This window comes from Mustelus asterias, chromosome 13 (genome assembly GCF_964213995.1).
Source record: "Mustelus asterias chromosome 13, sMusAst1.hap1.1, whole genome shotgun sequence".
Lineage (NCBI taxonomy): Eukaryota > Metazoa > Chordata > Chondrichthyes > Carcharhiniformes > Triakidae > Mustelus > Mustelus asterias.
In genome coordinates, this window is record NC_135813.1 from 56,935,885 (window position 1) to 56,950,593 (window position 14,709).

The 14,709-nt window shown below is 46.0% G+C and overlaps 2 protein-coding genes across 3 annotated transcripts in view; one reads left to right on the top strand and one right to left on the bottom strand.

Moving 5' to 3' along the window:
• LOC144502648 (uncharacterized) overlaps positions 1-14,709 on the bottom strand; it is a 217,417-nt gene that overhangs the window by 105,507 nt on the left and 97,201 nt on the right. The window lies entirely within an intron of this gene.
• sxph (saxiphilin) overlaps positions 1-14,709 on the top strand; it is a 100,424-nt gene that overhangs the window by 83,810 nt on the left and 1,905 nt on the right. For both annotated transcript variants that reach the window (XM_078226824.1, XM_078226825.1), the window contains 4 exons: positions 132-314; positions 3,548-3,710; positions 7,243-7,325; positions 11,849-12,033. In XM_078226824.1, coding sequence (XP_078082950.1) covers positions 132-314; positions 3,548-3,710; positions 7,243-7,325; positions 11,849-12,033 — 614 coding nt within the window. The remainder of the gene's footprint in view (positions 1-131; positions 315-3,547; positions 3,711-7,242; positions 7,326-11,848; positions 12,034-14,709) is intronic.

The window sequence follows — 14,709 nt, forward strand, 5'->3', positions numbered from 1 at the left end:
TTAGCGGGTAAAATATGTAGGGATATGGGGGCAGGGCCTGGGTGGGATTGTGGTCGGTGCAGACTCGATGGGCCGAATGGCCTCTTTCTGTACTGTAGGGTTTCTATGATTTCTATGATTTCTGTCCCCAGTTCTGCCTCCAGTCTATGCTGTTGCCGTGGTGAAGAAGACTTCTCGGAGCGAGAAACTATTTAATCTAATGGGAAGGCGAAGCTGCCACGGCCACATGTACAGTCCAGCAGGGTGGCTTCTCTTAACAAAATACACCATCAGATCTGACCAAAACAGCACCGACATCTGCAACATCAATAAAGGTAAGAGGGATCCAGCACTAAGCCTGTGTGTGTGAGACAGAGCGAGAGAGACGGGTTCAAATGTTGGATGCATCAGTTCCACCATAAACATGAGCCTTACCTAATATTTGTCCTGGAGTCTCCAGGGATTAATGATTAGTCTCGAAGACATCTCTGTAAGCAGCTCCTCTGTACAGCTTTGTTTATTTCATTTATACAAATGTATAAAAGATGAGGTGGAGAAAAAGGTTGTCTGAACATTAGTCAGCTGGGTGAGGAAGGACAGAATTTCCCTGTGGGCTTCAGATCTCTGATATCTGAATGCAATGGGGCTCCCACAGCAGCTCAACAATATTACTGGAGGCAGCCTCCTAATTGGTCACCTCCAGGCTCACTGTCCAATTAAGGACGGCGGTTGGAATTTTTAAATATTATTCCTCCATGGGATATGGGCGTCGCTGGCTGGACAGCAGTTATTGCCCATCTCTAATTGCCCTTGAGAAGGCTGTGATGAACTGCCTGCTTGAAACGCTGCCATCCATGTGGTGTAGGTACACCTCCCTAGCTGTTAGAGAGGGAGTTCCGGGATTTTGACCCAACAGCAGTGAAGGAACGGCGATATATTTCCAAGTCAGGATGGTGAGTGACTTGGAGGGTGTTGTGTATATGGTGTCTGTCTCTTTAAGACAGTACAGCAGAAGTGGATCACTTGACTTGAGGGTCCAATGGGAACTGAGTGAGTGATGACCTCAGAGGGTGGTGTCCTCTCTTGGGGAGAATCATCTAGCAGCCATGTAGAACATAGAACATAGAACATAGAAAGCCACAGCACAAACAGGCCCTTCGGCCCACAAGTTGCGCCGATCACATCCCCACCTCTAGGCCTATCTATAGCCCTCAATCCCATTAAATCCCATGTACTCATCCAGAAGTCTCTTAAAAGACCCCAACGAGTTTGCCTCCACCACCACCGACGTCAGCCGATTCCACTCACCCACCACCCTCTGAGTGAAAAACTTACCCCTGACATCTCCTCTGTATCTACCCCCCAGCACCTTAAACCTGTGTCCTCTCGTAGCAACCATTTCAGCCCTTGGAAATAGCCTCTGAGAGTCTACCCTGTCCAGACCTCTCAACATCTTGTAAACCTCTATCAGGTCACCTCTCATCCTTCGTCTCTCCAGGGAGAAGAGACCAAGCTCCCTCAACCTATCCTCATAAGGCATGCCCCCCAATCCAGGCAACATCCTTGTAAATCTCCTCTGCACCCTTTCAATGGCTTCAACATCTTTCCTGTAATGAGGTGACCAGAACTGCGCGCAGTACTCCAAGTGGGGTCTAACCAGGGTCCTATAAAGCTGCAGCATTATCTCCCGACTCCTAAACTCAATCCCTCGATTAATGAAGGCCAGTACGCCGTACGCCTTCTTGACCGCATCCTCCACCTGCGAGGCCGATTTAAGAGTCCTATGGACCCGGACCCCAAGGTCCTTCTGATCCTCTACACTGCTAAGAATGGTACCCTTCATATTATACTGCTGCTTCATCCCATTGGATCTGCCAAAATGGATCACCACACACTTATCCGGGTTGAAGTCCATCTGCCACTTCTCCGCCCAGTCTTGCATTCTATCTATGTCTCGCTGCAACTTCTGACATCCCTCCAAACTATCCACAACACCACCTACCTTGGTGTCGTCAGCAAACTTACCAACCCATCCCTCCACTTCCTCATCCTAACATCATAAAGATGGAGCATGACTCCAGGGCAGTCTAGAGCTGTAACTTCTTATTGATAAATACCTTTTGTTCCTAATAAAGTCTACAATCTCTTGATGAAATCAGAAGTGCCATGACCTAACAGAGGGGAACCTCCAGGTGTTGGTGTTCCCATGTGTCCGCTATTTGAAATGTTGGCCCTTGCCGGTTTACTCAGAGGGCCAATAGCTCTGAAGTCTTGAGAGCCGCAGTGGGCACTCTGGGACTGAAAGAGATCTTCAACGGATAAGTAAAGCCAGAAGAAAACAATCCAGGCTTGGATTAAGTACTTGGCAAGATAAGAGAGTATACAAATAGATCATAGAATCATAGAAACCCTACAGTACAGAAAGAGGCCATTCAGCCCATCGAGTCTGCACCAACCACAATCCCACCCAGGCCCTACCCCCATATCCCTACATATTTTACCCACTAATCCCTCTAACCTACACATCTCAGGACACTAAGGGGCAATTTAAGCATGGCCAATCAACCTACCCCGCACATCTTTGGAATGTGGGAGGAAACCGGAGCACCCGGAGGAAACCCACGCAGACACAAGGAGAACGTGCAAACTCCACACAGACTCCACACAGACCTAAGCCGGGAATCGAACCCAGGTCCCTGGAGCTGTGAAGCAGCAGTGCTAACCACTGTGCTACCTTGCCGCCCCATAATAGATTAGGAAGGAAGTTGGAAGCACAATTAGGAAGGCAAAGTGGAGCAATAAAACTAAATTATCAAGGAAAATAAAACAAAATAGTAAAATATTTTCCAGGCACATCAATAATAAATGAATGGCTGGGAAGGGGATAGACAGAATAATACCACAGATAACAAGAGTATTAAATAGTTATTTTGATTTGGTATTTATGAGGGACATAGAATCATAGAATCCCGACAATGCAGAAGAAGGCCATTCGGCCCATCAAGCCTGACAGAGCGTCTTAACCAGGCCCACCCTCCGCCCTATCCCCATAACTCCATGCAATGTGCTGGGTTGCCAACCAGCCTCTTGCATGCACTGCAGATGGAGATGGAAATGGGTGAGGGAGGCCAGCACTTCTGGATCCAGATCACACCCTCCATTCTTTCAGCTCAGCTCAGCTTTCGCTGAGGCATGCACTGCTGCCTCACAGCGCCAGGGACCCGGTTCAATTCCCAGCTTAGGTGACTGTCTGTGTGGAGCTTGCACATTCTCCCCGTGTCTGTGTGGGTTCCCTCCGAGTGCTCTCGCTTCACCCCACACTCCAAAGATGTGTGAGTTAGGTGGATTGGCTGTGCTAAATTACCCATAGTTTTAGGGGGACTAACTAGGGTAAATGCATGGGGTTATGGGGATAGGGCCTGGGTGGGATTGTGGTCAGTATAGACTCAATGGGTCGAATGGCCTCCTTCTGCACTGTAGGATTCTATGATTTTGGCCCTGCATAGGGAATGGAAATTCCAGCCCTTTGTATGATAAGTTCATCTCTTTTTCTCCCATTGATTTCCAGCATATACAAATTACTTCCGCAAAGGCTGTATGCCTGGAATGAATGCTAAAGGCAAGCTTTGTAAAGTCTGCATTGGAACGGAGCAAGTTGGGTCTAAATCATTTAATCAGAGGTGTGCAGCAAACCATGATGAACTTTACTATGGCAACATGGGCGCCTTGCGGTAAGTGTTACACCATGGAAACAGATACTGTTTGTCTGCTTTGTTTCTGCTGTGAAGCATGTTGGGATGTCTTGAGATTGTGAAAGGCATTATAAAAATGCAAGTCTTCTTTCTGTCTCCTTTTCTGCACATTCACTTAAGTAAATAATAACTCGGCACGGAGAAGTCCTAGTCCGATTCCTGTGTGTCCCAATTGTAGCTGGAACAACAGTTTGGGGGTTGCTATTGGCATCAGCATCCCTTGTTAGGGAGGAGAAAAGGTTTATCAGAGTTCTCAATCAAGAACAGTTTTAGTAACTCCCAATGCGCCTAGTCTACAGTGGACATTGGATGGGAACAAGTTGGTTAGCTCAGTTGGCTGGATGGCTGGTTAGCATGGGTTCAATTCCCATACCAGCTGAGGTTATTCATGAAGGCCCCACCTTCTCAACCTTACTCCTAGCCTGAGGTGTGGTGACCCTCGCCTCAAAGGGGTGAGCAGCCCATGGTCATCTGGGACTACGGCAACTTTACCTTAAAGGTTCAATCTGCAGTTCAAGGCACAGTTTTGGTCTCCTTATCTGAGGAAGGATATTCTTGGTCTGGAGGAAATGCAGAGGGGTTTACCAGGCTGAGTCCTGGGATGGTGGGACTGACGTGTGAGGAGAGATTGGGTCGGTTAGGATTGTATTCATTGGAGTTTAGAAGAATGAGGGGGAATTAAATAGAAACCTATAAAATTCTAACAGGATTAGATAGAGTAGATGCAAGAAGGATGTTCCCGATGGTTGGAGTGTCCAGAACCAGGGGTCAAAGTCTGAGGATACAGGCTAGACTGTTTAGGACAGAGATGAGGAGAAATTTCTTCACCCAGAGAGTAGTAAACCTGTGGAATTCACTATCACAGAAAGCAGTTGAGACCAAAACATTGTATGTTTTCAAGAAGCAGTTAGATATAGCACTTCAGCTGAAGGAGATCAAAGGATGGGGGGGAAGGCGGGATAAGGCTATCCCTGAGTTGGATGATCAGCCATGATCATAATGAATGGCGGAGCAGGCTTAAAGGGTTGAATGGCCTCCTCCTGCTCCTATTTTCTATATCTCTATGTTAATCTCTGCTGTACTGGCTCCCCAATTTCTGAACCCCACTTGACCCGTGATTTTAGTTTACATGTGAATAGGCGAGGTACTGAAATGCTGCTGGCATTCACCGGAATCACAGCCCTGGAATATCGGGTACTGTATTGCTCTCCTTATTTGAGGAAGGAGGTAAATGTAAAAGATTGGACAGGCTAGACTTGTATCCACTGGAGTTTAGAAGAGTAAGAGGTGACTTGATTGAAACATATAGGGCGGGGTTTTACAGCCTCACTCGTCCTGAAACTGTAAAATCCTGAGGTCAACGGACCTCTCCATTGTCCGCCCCTCACCTGCTCCGATTCCCGTGGCGGGCGGGGTGGTAAATTCTGGCCATAAGATCTTGAGGGATCTTGACAGGGCGGGTGTGGAGAGGACGTTTCCTCTTGTGGGAGAAGCTAGAACTAGGAGGTCACTGTTTAAAAATAAGGGGTCGCTTGTTTAAGACGGAGAATTTCTTTCTCTGAGGGTTGTGAGTCTCTGGAACTCTTCCTCAAACGGCAGTGGGAGCAGAGTCTTTGAATATTTTTAAGACAGAGCTATATAGATGCTTGATAAGCAAAGGGTGAAAGATTATTGGGGGCAGGCAGGAACGTGGAGTTGAGGCTGAAATCAGTTCAGCCATGATACTGAATAGCAGAGCAGGCTCAAGGTGCCGAGTGGCTTACTCTTGCTCCTAATTAGCGTGTTCATGAAGAAGTACAGAGGAGGAATGAAAATAAGAGTTCAAATTAAAATGAAACTCTGACTTTCACAGCGATTCCAAAGTTAGATTTGATCTGATGACAATGGAGCCCAAGGATAGTAATTTATTGGAGCTAGTGGAAGCAGACTGGAGCATCGCAAACAATCCTCAGGAAATGCCAATTGAGAAACCATAACATAGGAACAGGAGGAGGCCATTCAGCCTCTTGAATCTGTTCTGCCATTAAGATCCATTGACCCATTTTTCTCCATATTACTCGATACCCTACTTCATAGCATCTATCAATCTCCGTCTTGGACCTTGGTGGAAGCTCATCTCATCCCAAGATGAGCTGATGATCTCATTTTTGTGTCGTCATTAAGACCGCCTCTTTAATATTGCTTGACTTTGCCCATCTCAGTGGAAACCCTCATCCATGCCATTGTTCTCTCCAGACTTGTCTACTCCAATGCATTCCTGGCTGCTCGCCCACATTCTACTGTCTGTAAACTCATCCAAAGCTCTGCTGCCTGTTTCTTCACTTGCACCAAGTCCCATTACCCTGTGCTCACTGGTCCCAGAAAGCAATGTCTTGATTTTAAAATTCTCATTCTTGTTTCTCATTGTCATGATCTTATTGAATGGCGGAGCAGGCTTGAGGGGCTAGATGGCCTACTCCTGCTCCTATTTCTTATGTTCTTATGTTCAGATCCCCCCATGTGCTTGTCTCTTCCCAACTCTGCAATCTGTCCCAGCCCCACAAACCTTTGAGACAACTGCTCTCCTCTAATCCTCTTCTGCATCCCCAATTTAAATTTTTTTGTGGTTGTGCCTTCAGTTGCCTCAGCCTCATGCTCTGGAATACCCTCCCTAAACCTCTCTACCTCACTTTTCTACTTTAAACACTCCTTAAAACCTACTTCTTTGTGCATGATTTTGGTCATCTGACCTAACATCTCCTTAAGTGGCTTAGTGTCATATTTTGTTTTATGCTTCTGTGAAGCACCATGGGAGGTTTTGTTATGTTAAAGGTGCTATGTAAATATAAGTTGTTGTTATTTTGTCTATTCATATATCCAAAGGCCTGTTGCCTTACTGGTGGATAAATCCTAAATTGGAATACCAAAATCTGACAGTTAAAGTTTATTTATTATTGCCACAAGTAGGTTTACGTTAACACCGCAATGAAGTCAATGTGAAAAGCTCCCAGTCACCACACTCCAGCGCCTGTTCCAGCACGTCTTTCGGATTGTGGGAGGAAACCTGACCACTCGGAGGAAACCCATGCAGACACGGGGAGAATGTGCAAACTCCACACAGACAGTGACTCAAACCAGGAATCGAACCCGGGTCCGGCGCTGTGAGGCAGCAGTGCTGCCCCAGTTATTTCCATCAGCTGTCTGGCATGGAAGTTGGGAGTTAAATTATCCTGGAATCCTGGAACAAAGTTAATTCTGTCATGGGGGCTTTCCACCCCCTCTGGCTCCCTGCACACTGTACCTCTGGCCTTCACTATGGCATTAACCTCAGATTTGCCAGTGTACCAGGAGTGAGACACTGAGCATCAATGCTGGTGATGTTACAAACTCCCAGTGCAGGTGTGAGCAATCACATGGAACATTTTATCACTGGGCTGAAAAAGAACTGGGTTTAAAAAACTGTATTTGTATTACCAAAATTCAGAAGGAAAATCATTGCTCTTGCTCCGTGACTGTTGTGCTCATTTTCCAGATGTTTAGTTGGGAATCCCAGTGGGAAAAGTCTTGGAGATGTTGCCTTTGTCGAGCATCACAACTTAATGGAAAACATAGAGAGTAAGTTTGTGACATTCTGCGGTTAAAGAATGTCTCCACTGTGAATTGTTTGGAAGTAGGTGAAGATTTGTGCTCCTATAGTTATGGTATGGGTGGGTTTGATGTGACCAATAAAGGGCAAATTAACAATATTGAGGTCTAAGACTGTAAGATGTTTAATTTTCTCTTTCTGTAACCAGAGGAGAGATAAGCAAACTGAACATTTCTTCACACAAATGATTGTTATAGTCTGGAATGCACTGCCTGAAAGGGTGATGGTACATGGGTCAATAGTACTTTGGGGAAAGGCTGGGGAATGGTACCTATTGCACAGCTCTATCCCTTCATGGAATTCCTTCATGGAATTTGAGTGTTGCTGGTGAAGTCAGCATTTATTGAACCTTCTTAATTATTCTTGAGAAGGTGGTGGTGAGCTGCATTCTAAGGCACTATTATATATCTGTATAAGACTCCTTGTTTGGCCTTGGCTGGAGTATTGCATTCAGTCCTGGACTCCACATTTTAGGAAGGATGTGAAGGCATTTGAAAGAGTGCAGAGAAGATTCACAAAAATTGTTCCCGGAATGAGGGTGGCACACAGCACCAGCGACCCAGGTTTGATTCTGGTCTTGGGTCACTGTCTGTGTAGAGTTTGCACATTCTTCCCTTGTCTGTGTGGGTTTCCTCCCACAGACGAAAGATGTGTAGGTTAAGTGGATTGGCCGTGCCAAATTGTCCCTCAGTGTCCCAAGATATGTAGATTAGGTGGATTAGCCATTGTAGATGTGTGGGGATAGGGCGGAGGAGTGGACCTGGGCAAGATGCTCTTTCAGAGAGTTGATGCAGATTCAATGGGCTGAATGGTCTCCTCCTACACTGTAGAAATTCAATGTTATGAAAATAGATTGGAGAAGTTGGGACTGTTTTTCTTGGAGCAAAGAAGGCTGAGAGAATAATTGGTTGAGGGATTCAAAATCATGATGTGCTGGACAGAATAGATAGGGAGAAACTGTTCCCGCTCGTGAGAATATTGAGAACGAGAGGGCACTGATTTAAAGTAATTGGCAAAAGTAATATGAGGAGGAATATTTTCACACAGTGAGTGGTTCAGGTCTGGAATGCACTGCCAGGGAGTAAGGTGGAGGCAGTTTCAATTGAAGCATTCAAAAAGGATTTAGGCAGTAATCTGAAAAGGAAGCATGTGCAGGCTTATGGGACAAAGGCAGGAGAATGGCACTAAGGGAACTGCTTGTTCAGAGAGCTGGGGCAGACAGGATGGGCTGAAGGGCCTCCTTCTGCACTGTAACAATTCTGTGTTTCTTGACCCGCTGCAGTCCACGTGATGTCCATTGCGCTCATCCAGGCAAGTGGAGACTCTATTCCATCACACTCCTGACTTGTGCCTTGTAGATGGTGGATAGTCTTTGGGGAGTCAGGAGGTTTGTTACTTGCTGCAGAATTCCCAGCCACTGCTCTTGTAGCCACAGTATTGATATTGCTAGTCCAGTTCAGTTTCTGATCAATGGTAACCCCCAGGATGTTGATGGTGGGAGATTCAGTGATAGTGATGCAATCAAACATATATATGGATAGCAAGGGGCGAGGTGCTCTCTTGTTGGAGATGGTCTGTGCTTGACTTTTATTTTTTATTTTATTCATTTGTGGGACATGGGCGTCGCATTTATTGCCCGTCTCTGGTTGCCCTTGAGATGGTGGTGGTGAGCTGCCTTCTTGAATCGCTGCAGTCCATGTTCTGTGGGTTGACCCACAATGCCATTAGGGAGGGAATTCCAGGATTTTGATCCAGCAACTGTGAAGGAACAGTGATATATTTCCAAGTGAGGATGGGACTGGCTTTGAGGGGAACGTGCAGGTGGTGGTGTTCCCATGTATCTGCTGCCTTTGTCCTTCTATATGGAAGTGGTCGTGGGTTTGGAAGGTGCTGTCTAAGGGTCTTTGGTGAATTGCTGCAGTGCATCTTGTAGATAGTACACACTGCTGCTACTGAGTGTCGGTGGTGGTGGGAATGGATGTTTGTGGATGTGGTGCCAATCAAACAGGCTGCTTTTTCTTGGATGATGTCAAGCTTCTTGAGTGTTGTTGGAGCTGCACCCATTCAGGCAAGTGGGGAGTATTCCATCACACTCCTGACTTGTGCCTTATGGATGGTGGATAGGCTTTGGGGAGTCAGGAGGTGAGTTACTCGTCGCAGTATTCCTAGCCTCTGACCTGCTCTTGTAGCCACTGTGTTTATGTGGTGAGTCCAGTTGAATTTCTGGCCAATGGTAAACCCAAGGATGTGGGGGATTCAGTGATGGTAACACCATTGAATGTCAACTTACATGGTTAGAGTGTCTCTTATTGGTGATGGTCATTGCCTGGCATTGTGTGGCACGAATGTTACTTGCCACTTGTCAGCCTAAGCCTGGATATTGTCTGGGTCCTGCTCCATGTGGATCAGACTGTTTCAGTTACTGAGGATGATGGAAAGAAGGCCATTGATGAAGCAGCTGAAGATGGTTGTGCCTAGGATAGTCACATCCAGGACATCCCTGAGGGACTCCTGCAGTGATGTCCTGGAGCTGAGATGACCTCTAACATCCACAATCAACTTTCCTTTGTGCTCGTTTGGACACCAACCAGCGGAGAGTTTCCCCCTGAATCCCATTGACTCCAGTTTTCCTCGGGCTCCTTGATACCACGCTTGGTCAGATGCTGCCTTGATGTCAAGGGCTGTCACTCACACGTCACCTCTGGAATTCAGCTCTTTTGTCCATCTTTGGACCAAGGCTGTATGAGGTCAGGAGCTGAGTGACCCTGGCAGAACCCAAACTGAGCATCAGTCAGTAGTGTGTTGATGAGTAAGCGTTGATGATAGCACTGTCTACAACGCCATCTATCACTTTGCTACTGATGAAGAGTAGATTGATTATGCAGTATTATTATTAGATTGGATTTGTCTTTCTGTTTATGGACAAGATTCACCCTGCAAACTTTCTAATTTTTTTGAGCAGATGCCATTGTTGTAGCTGTATTGGAACGGCTAGGCTAGGGACATAGCTATTTTCGGAGTACCAATCTTCAGAACAGTATTACAGATGGTATGTTGTCACGTTTCGTACCTTTGTCTTATCCACAGCATTTTCAACCATTTTTATATCACATGATGTGAATCAAATTGGCTGAAGACTGGCATCTGTGCTGCTGGCCTTTATGTACTATCATAGATAGATGTATCTGTGGTAGATAGATTGCTAAGGGCAAGGTAAACAGGTTTCTCTCTTGTGTTGGTTCTCTTAACACTTGACCCAGGCCTGTCTCCTTGAGGACTCAGCCAGCTGGGTGAGTATTGGTGCTGCAGAACCGTTCCAGGTGATGACTATTGAGGGCCCCCACCCAGAGTACACTCTGTGCCCTGCTACCATCACCGCTTCTTTCAAGTGGTGCTCAACTTGGATGAGTTCTGATTGGTCAGCTAAGGGAGAGCAGTTGGTGATAATCAGCAGTGGGTTTCCTTACCCATATTCCATTTTTGATCTGATTCCTTGAGATCTCATGGAGTCCTGATTCCATGTTAAGTACGCCCAAGGTCATTTCCTCCAAATGTATACCATGGGCGACACAGTGACACAGTGGTTAGCACTGCTGTCTCACAACACCAGGGGCTTAGGTTCAATTCCAGCCTTGGGTGACTGTGTGGAGTTTGCACATTCTCCCCGTGTCTGCGTGGGTTTCCTCCGGGTGCTCCGGTTTCCTCCCACGGCCACAAAGATGTGCGGGTTAGGTGGATTGGCCGTGCTAAATTGCCCCTTAGTGTCCAAAGATGTGCAGGTCAAGTAGATTGGCATGGTAAATGTGCGAGGTTAAGGTCAAAGGGCAGGGAGGGGTTGGGCCTGGGTAAGATGATCATTTGGACAGTCAGTGCAAACTCAATGGGCCGAATGGCTTCCTTCTGCACTGTAGGGATTCTATGATCTTCTGCTACCGAATTGTCACCTTTGGCCATACCCAGGAGGAGTCTGAGATATTGGCTGTAGGGTATGATTTGGTATATATGACTATCTTGGGCTGTTGCTGGACTAGTCTGTGGAATGGCTCTCCCAATTCTGGCACAAATGTTATCTAAAGATCAACTGGATAGGGTGCTGCTTTGTATTTCTGGTGCCGTGGGTCAGTGTCAGGTAATCAATCCATTATTTTTAATATTTGACATCTTTTGTAGTGGTTCCATCCAATTGAGTGACTTGCTCAGCCAGTTCAGAGGGTAGTTATTACTCAACCACCTTGGTGTGGGTCTGGAGTCACATGTAGGACGGATTAGGTAAGGACAGCAGAGTTCCTTCCCTAAAGGAGACTAGTGAGTGACACAGTCATAAGGGGCTAAATGGCCTTCCACTGTGCTGTCAAATTCTATTTCAAGTGGATTTGTTAATGCACTCACTGCAGATAGCAACACAGATTTAGAATAATGTTCTCTTAGATTTCTAAAGAAAACCGTGTACTTTGAACGTAGTCATGAGCTGCATTGACTGTCCCCTGTACAGGTCTGGGCAAAAGTGGATGGGCCAGTGGTTGGACTCCAGATGACTTTGAGCTGCTGTGTCCAGGTGGAGAACGTGCCCCAGTGACGGAATGGGAGAAATGCAATCTGGGTCCCATCCCTCCAAATATCGTGATGACCAGGTCTGTCATTGCCACCAAGGTCTACGACTTCCTGATGAAATCCCAGGTCTGTGTCTTCTTGGTGGTTCATATTTCTCTCGGAGCCCACCCTCCCCTCAGAGCCCATCCTCCCCTCAGCCCACCCTCCCCTCAGAGCCCATCCTCCCCTCAGCCCACCCTCCCCTCAGAGCTCCCCCCTCTCCTCAGACCTGCTGTCACTGCTGGGAAGGAAGGGTTCAGGCTTGTTGAGGTGTTGTTTAATAGTTTCAAAATCAATAACCAAAGATGTCAAAGGGGCAGCACTGAGAGACGGCACATGTGGAGAGGAGACATGTTGTCCAGTGGCAGTGTAGGAGTAATAACACTCATCACCCTCATGCAGTCAGGTGGAACTTCATTCCTTAATTTTCTTGTGCTGATGGGGGAGATACTGAACTGAAATAAGTCACTTTGCCCCTTTGCCCCACCTTAACATTGTTTGTTAAGGCAGCCACCAAAGAGTTATCTTGAATAAGGTAGCTTGCTCAGCATCTTGGTTCAGATGCTGCTGTACAGAGCCGACAGAGTGAGAGCAAGAATTCCTTTTGGAGTGAAGTCAAATCATAATTGCTATCTCATCCTCAGTCACAATGCAGCCCCTGGTGACAATTCCCTAATATATTAGTGGTACAAGTGTCCCCAAGGACGGTGAGACACTTCCAAAGGCAAAATCAAATGACAGTCCCAGAAGCAGTGGACGGCACGAGCCTCCATTTTCCTTGCTGAAGCTGAGCTGATCTCTTCACCTGCTGGGAGAAGCTGAAGAGGAGATTCGCAGAGCATGAGGGGGTGCTGCATTGTCAAAGTGTCAATAAGAATTGTTAAACTAAGGTCCGTGTTCATTCATGTGATGGACCTGAAGGATGACAACAGGATTTCAAGAACAAGATTCTAGAAGCAAAAATACTTGCAGGGGCTGGAAATCTGAAATAAAAACAGAATATTCTGGAAACTCAGTGCTGATGCCTGATTTTGAGTTTATCCACCATTTTCTGTTTATATTGCAAGAACACTATCTTTGTTTGTATTCGCAAGGCTCCATTACATCAGTCAGTATATCTTGGTAAGCAACGTAGATTGGATTTATCTGTGGGTAGTTTAACATCTTGGCAGATATATCCTAATACCTTAGCCAGAAAGATCTACAGCCATCAGAAACAATGTTGCTGATTGACCAGGTAACCTGGCTCATTTATAATTCCTGAATAAGCAATCCTAACTGAAATCCTTCCCATTTACCTCCAGATTTCACCATATCTATCAAATTTTAAAAAACATTTTTTTGAAAATGTTATTCCTTTCGCAGAGTTACAAAGCCAATGCGCAGAGTGGACAGGGCAAGGCCTTTAATCCATCTCCTTGCTTGCTGCAAAAACCAATTCAAATTGAATCCAATTCATGGTCCCCACAAAAGAGACGCACAAGATCCAAACTGACAAGAAAAGGCATTGCATCTGGTCTTGAGCTTGATCTGATGTTAGATCTTAGCAAAAGGCAGCAATCCTTACTACCCTCTTAGCCAAAAGGCCTACAAATGTTACCATAAAGGAGCTGACAGCAATCAGCTCACGAATGCCCCATGCACAGTTTCACGGGGTGGAACTCTCTCTCCAGCAGCAATCCTTACTACCCTCGTAGTAGCTGAAACTTGGCTTTTGGCAACCGGCACTGAAGCTCTCTGAGTCCCGGTGAGGCAGGAGTGTGCACAGCAAACTGAGACTTCCCCGGTGGATTTCTCATTAACTTGGTGTTCCAGAGTTTTCTTCAAAGCCTTTCTCCTCTCTGAGCACGTGTGGGCTTTGGGCGGGGTTCAGTCTTCAAGAGAGTCCTGAAATTCCAGGCCTGGTCTAATGCTTCCCTTTTCTTTTGTTTACAACTGTTTTGTTAAATTTTGATCCTTCTCCTGACAACACATTCAACGACCTTATTTGTGGACTCAGGTCACCACGCTTGCTTTGAGATTGGACAATGGGTTCACATAAGCACATCCAATTGACCAAAACCAAATCTCCATCATTTGGCAAAGGAGACAGCGACAAGGTTAACACCAGTAAACCTGTTTATTAAAGCTGTCCTGTTCAGGCTCTTTGGACATCACTGTCACCTCTTGGGTGGCAAGTTAGCATGTCATCCGTGTGTTAAAGGACTCTCCTGATTATATTTCCAACAGTCGATCCATTCTGTCCTGTTACCTCCACTCCCAGGTAAAGTTTCTGTTTTATAAAATTACTTTTAATTCCTCCATCTCTAGCAAGTATTTGCCAAATATTTATTTCAGTGAATTTCCTGTGGAGATACAATGAGTCAGGCTCCATGACAGAGGGTGGGCAGTGAAAAGTGGCAGTAATCCCTCTGTACCACACTCCATTGCCATTGGAAATTGGTCTGGAAATGGGGTTTAAACTCATGACTTTCTGATTCAGGGAGCTCCTATTGAGAGGAACAAACAATTCTTGCTATTCATGGTTTAAGCTTATTGGCCTTCTTAGGTATCATTTGGAAATCAGGGGCAAAATATTTCACTAGAAGGGCATTTAAATGGATGATAGGCTCGAGATAAGTGATGGAAAGCCAGGAGGCTTGACTGTGAGTAACCCTGCCGCAATCTATGGAAACCATAGCCACCACGTTGGCCCATATGTGTTATTACCATCTTCGTTCTTTGTCTTTTGAAACACAGCTTAATGGTCTCCTTCTCAATTAA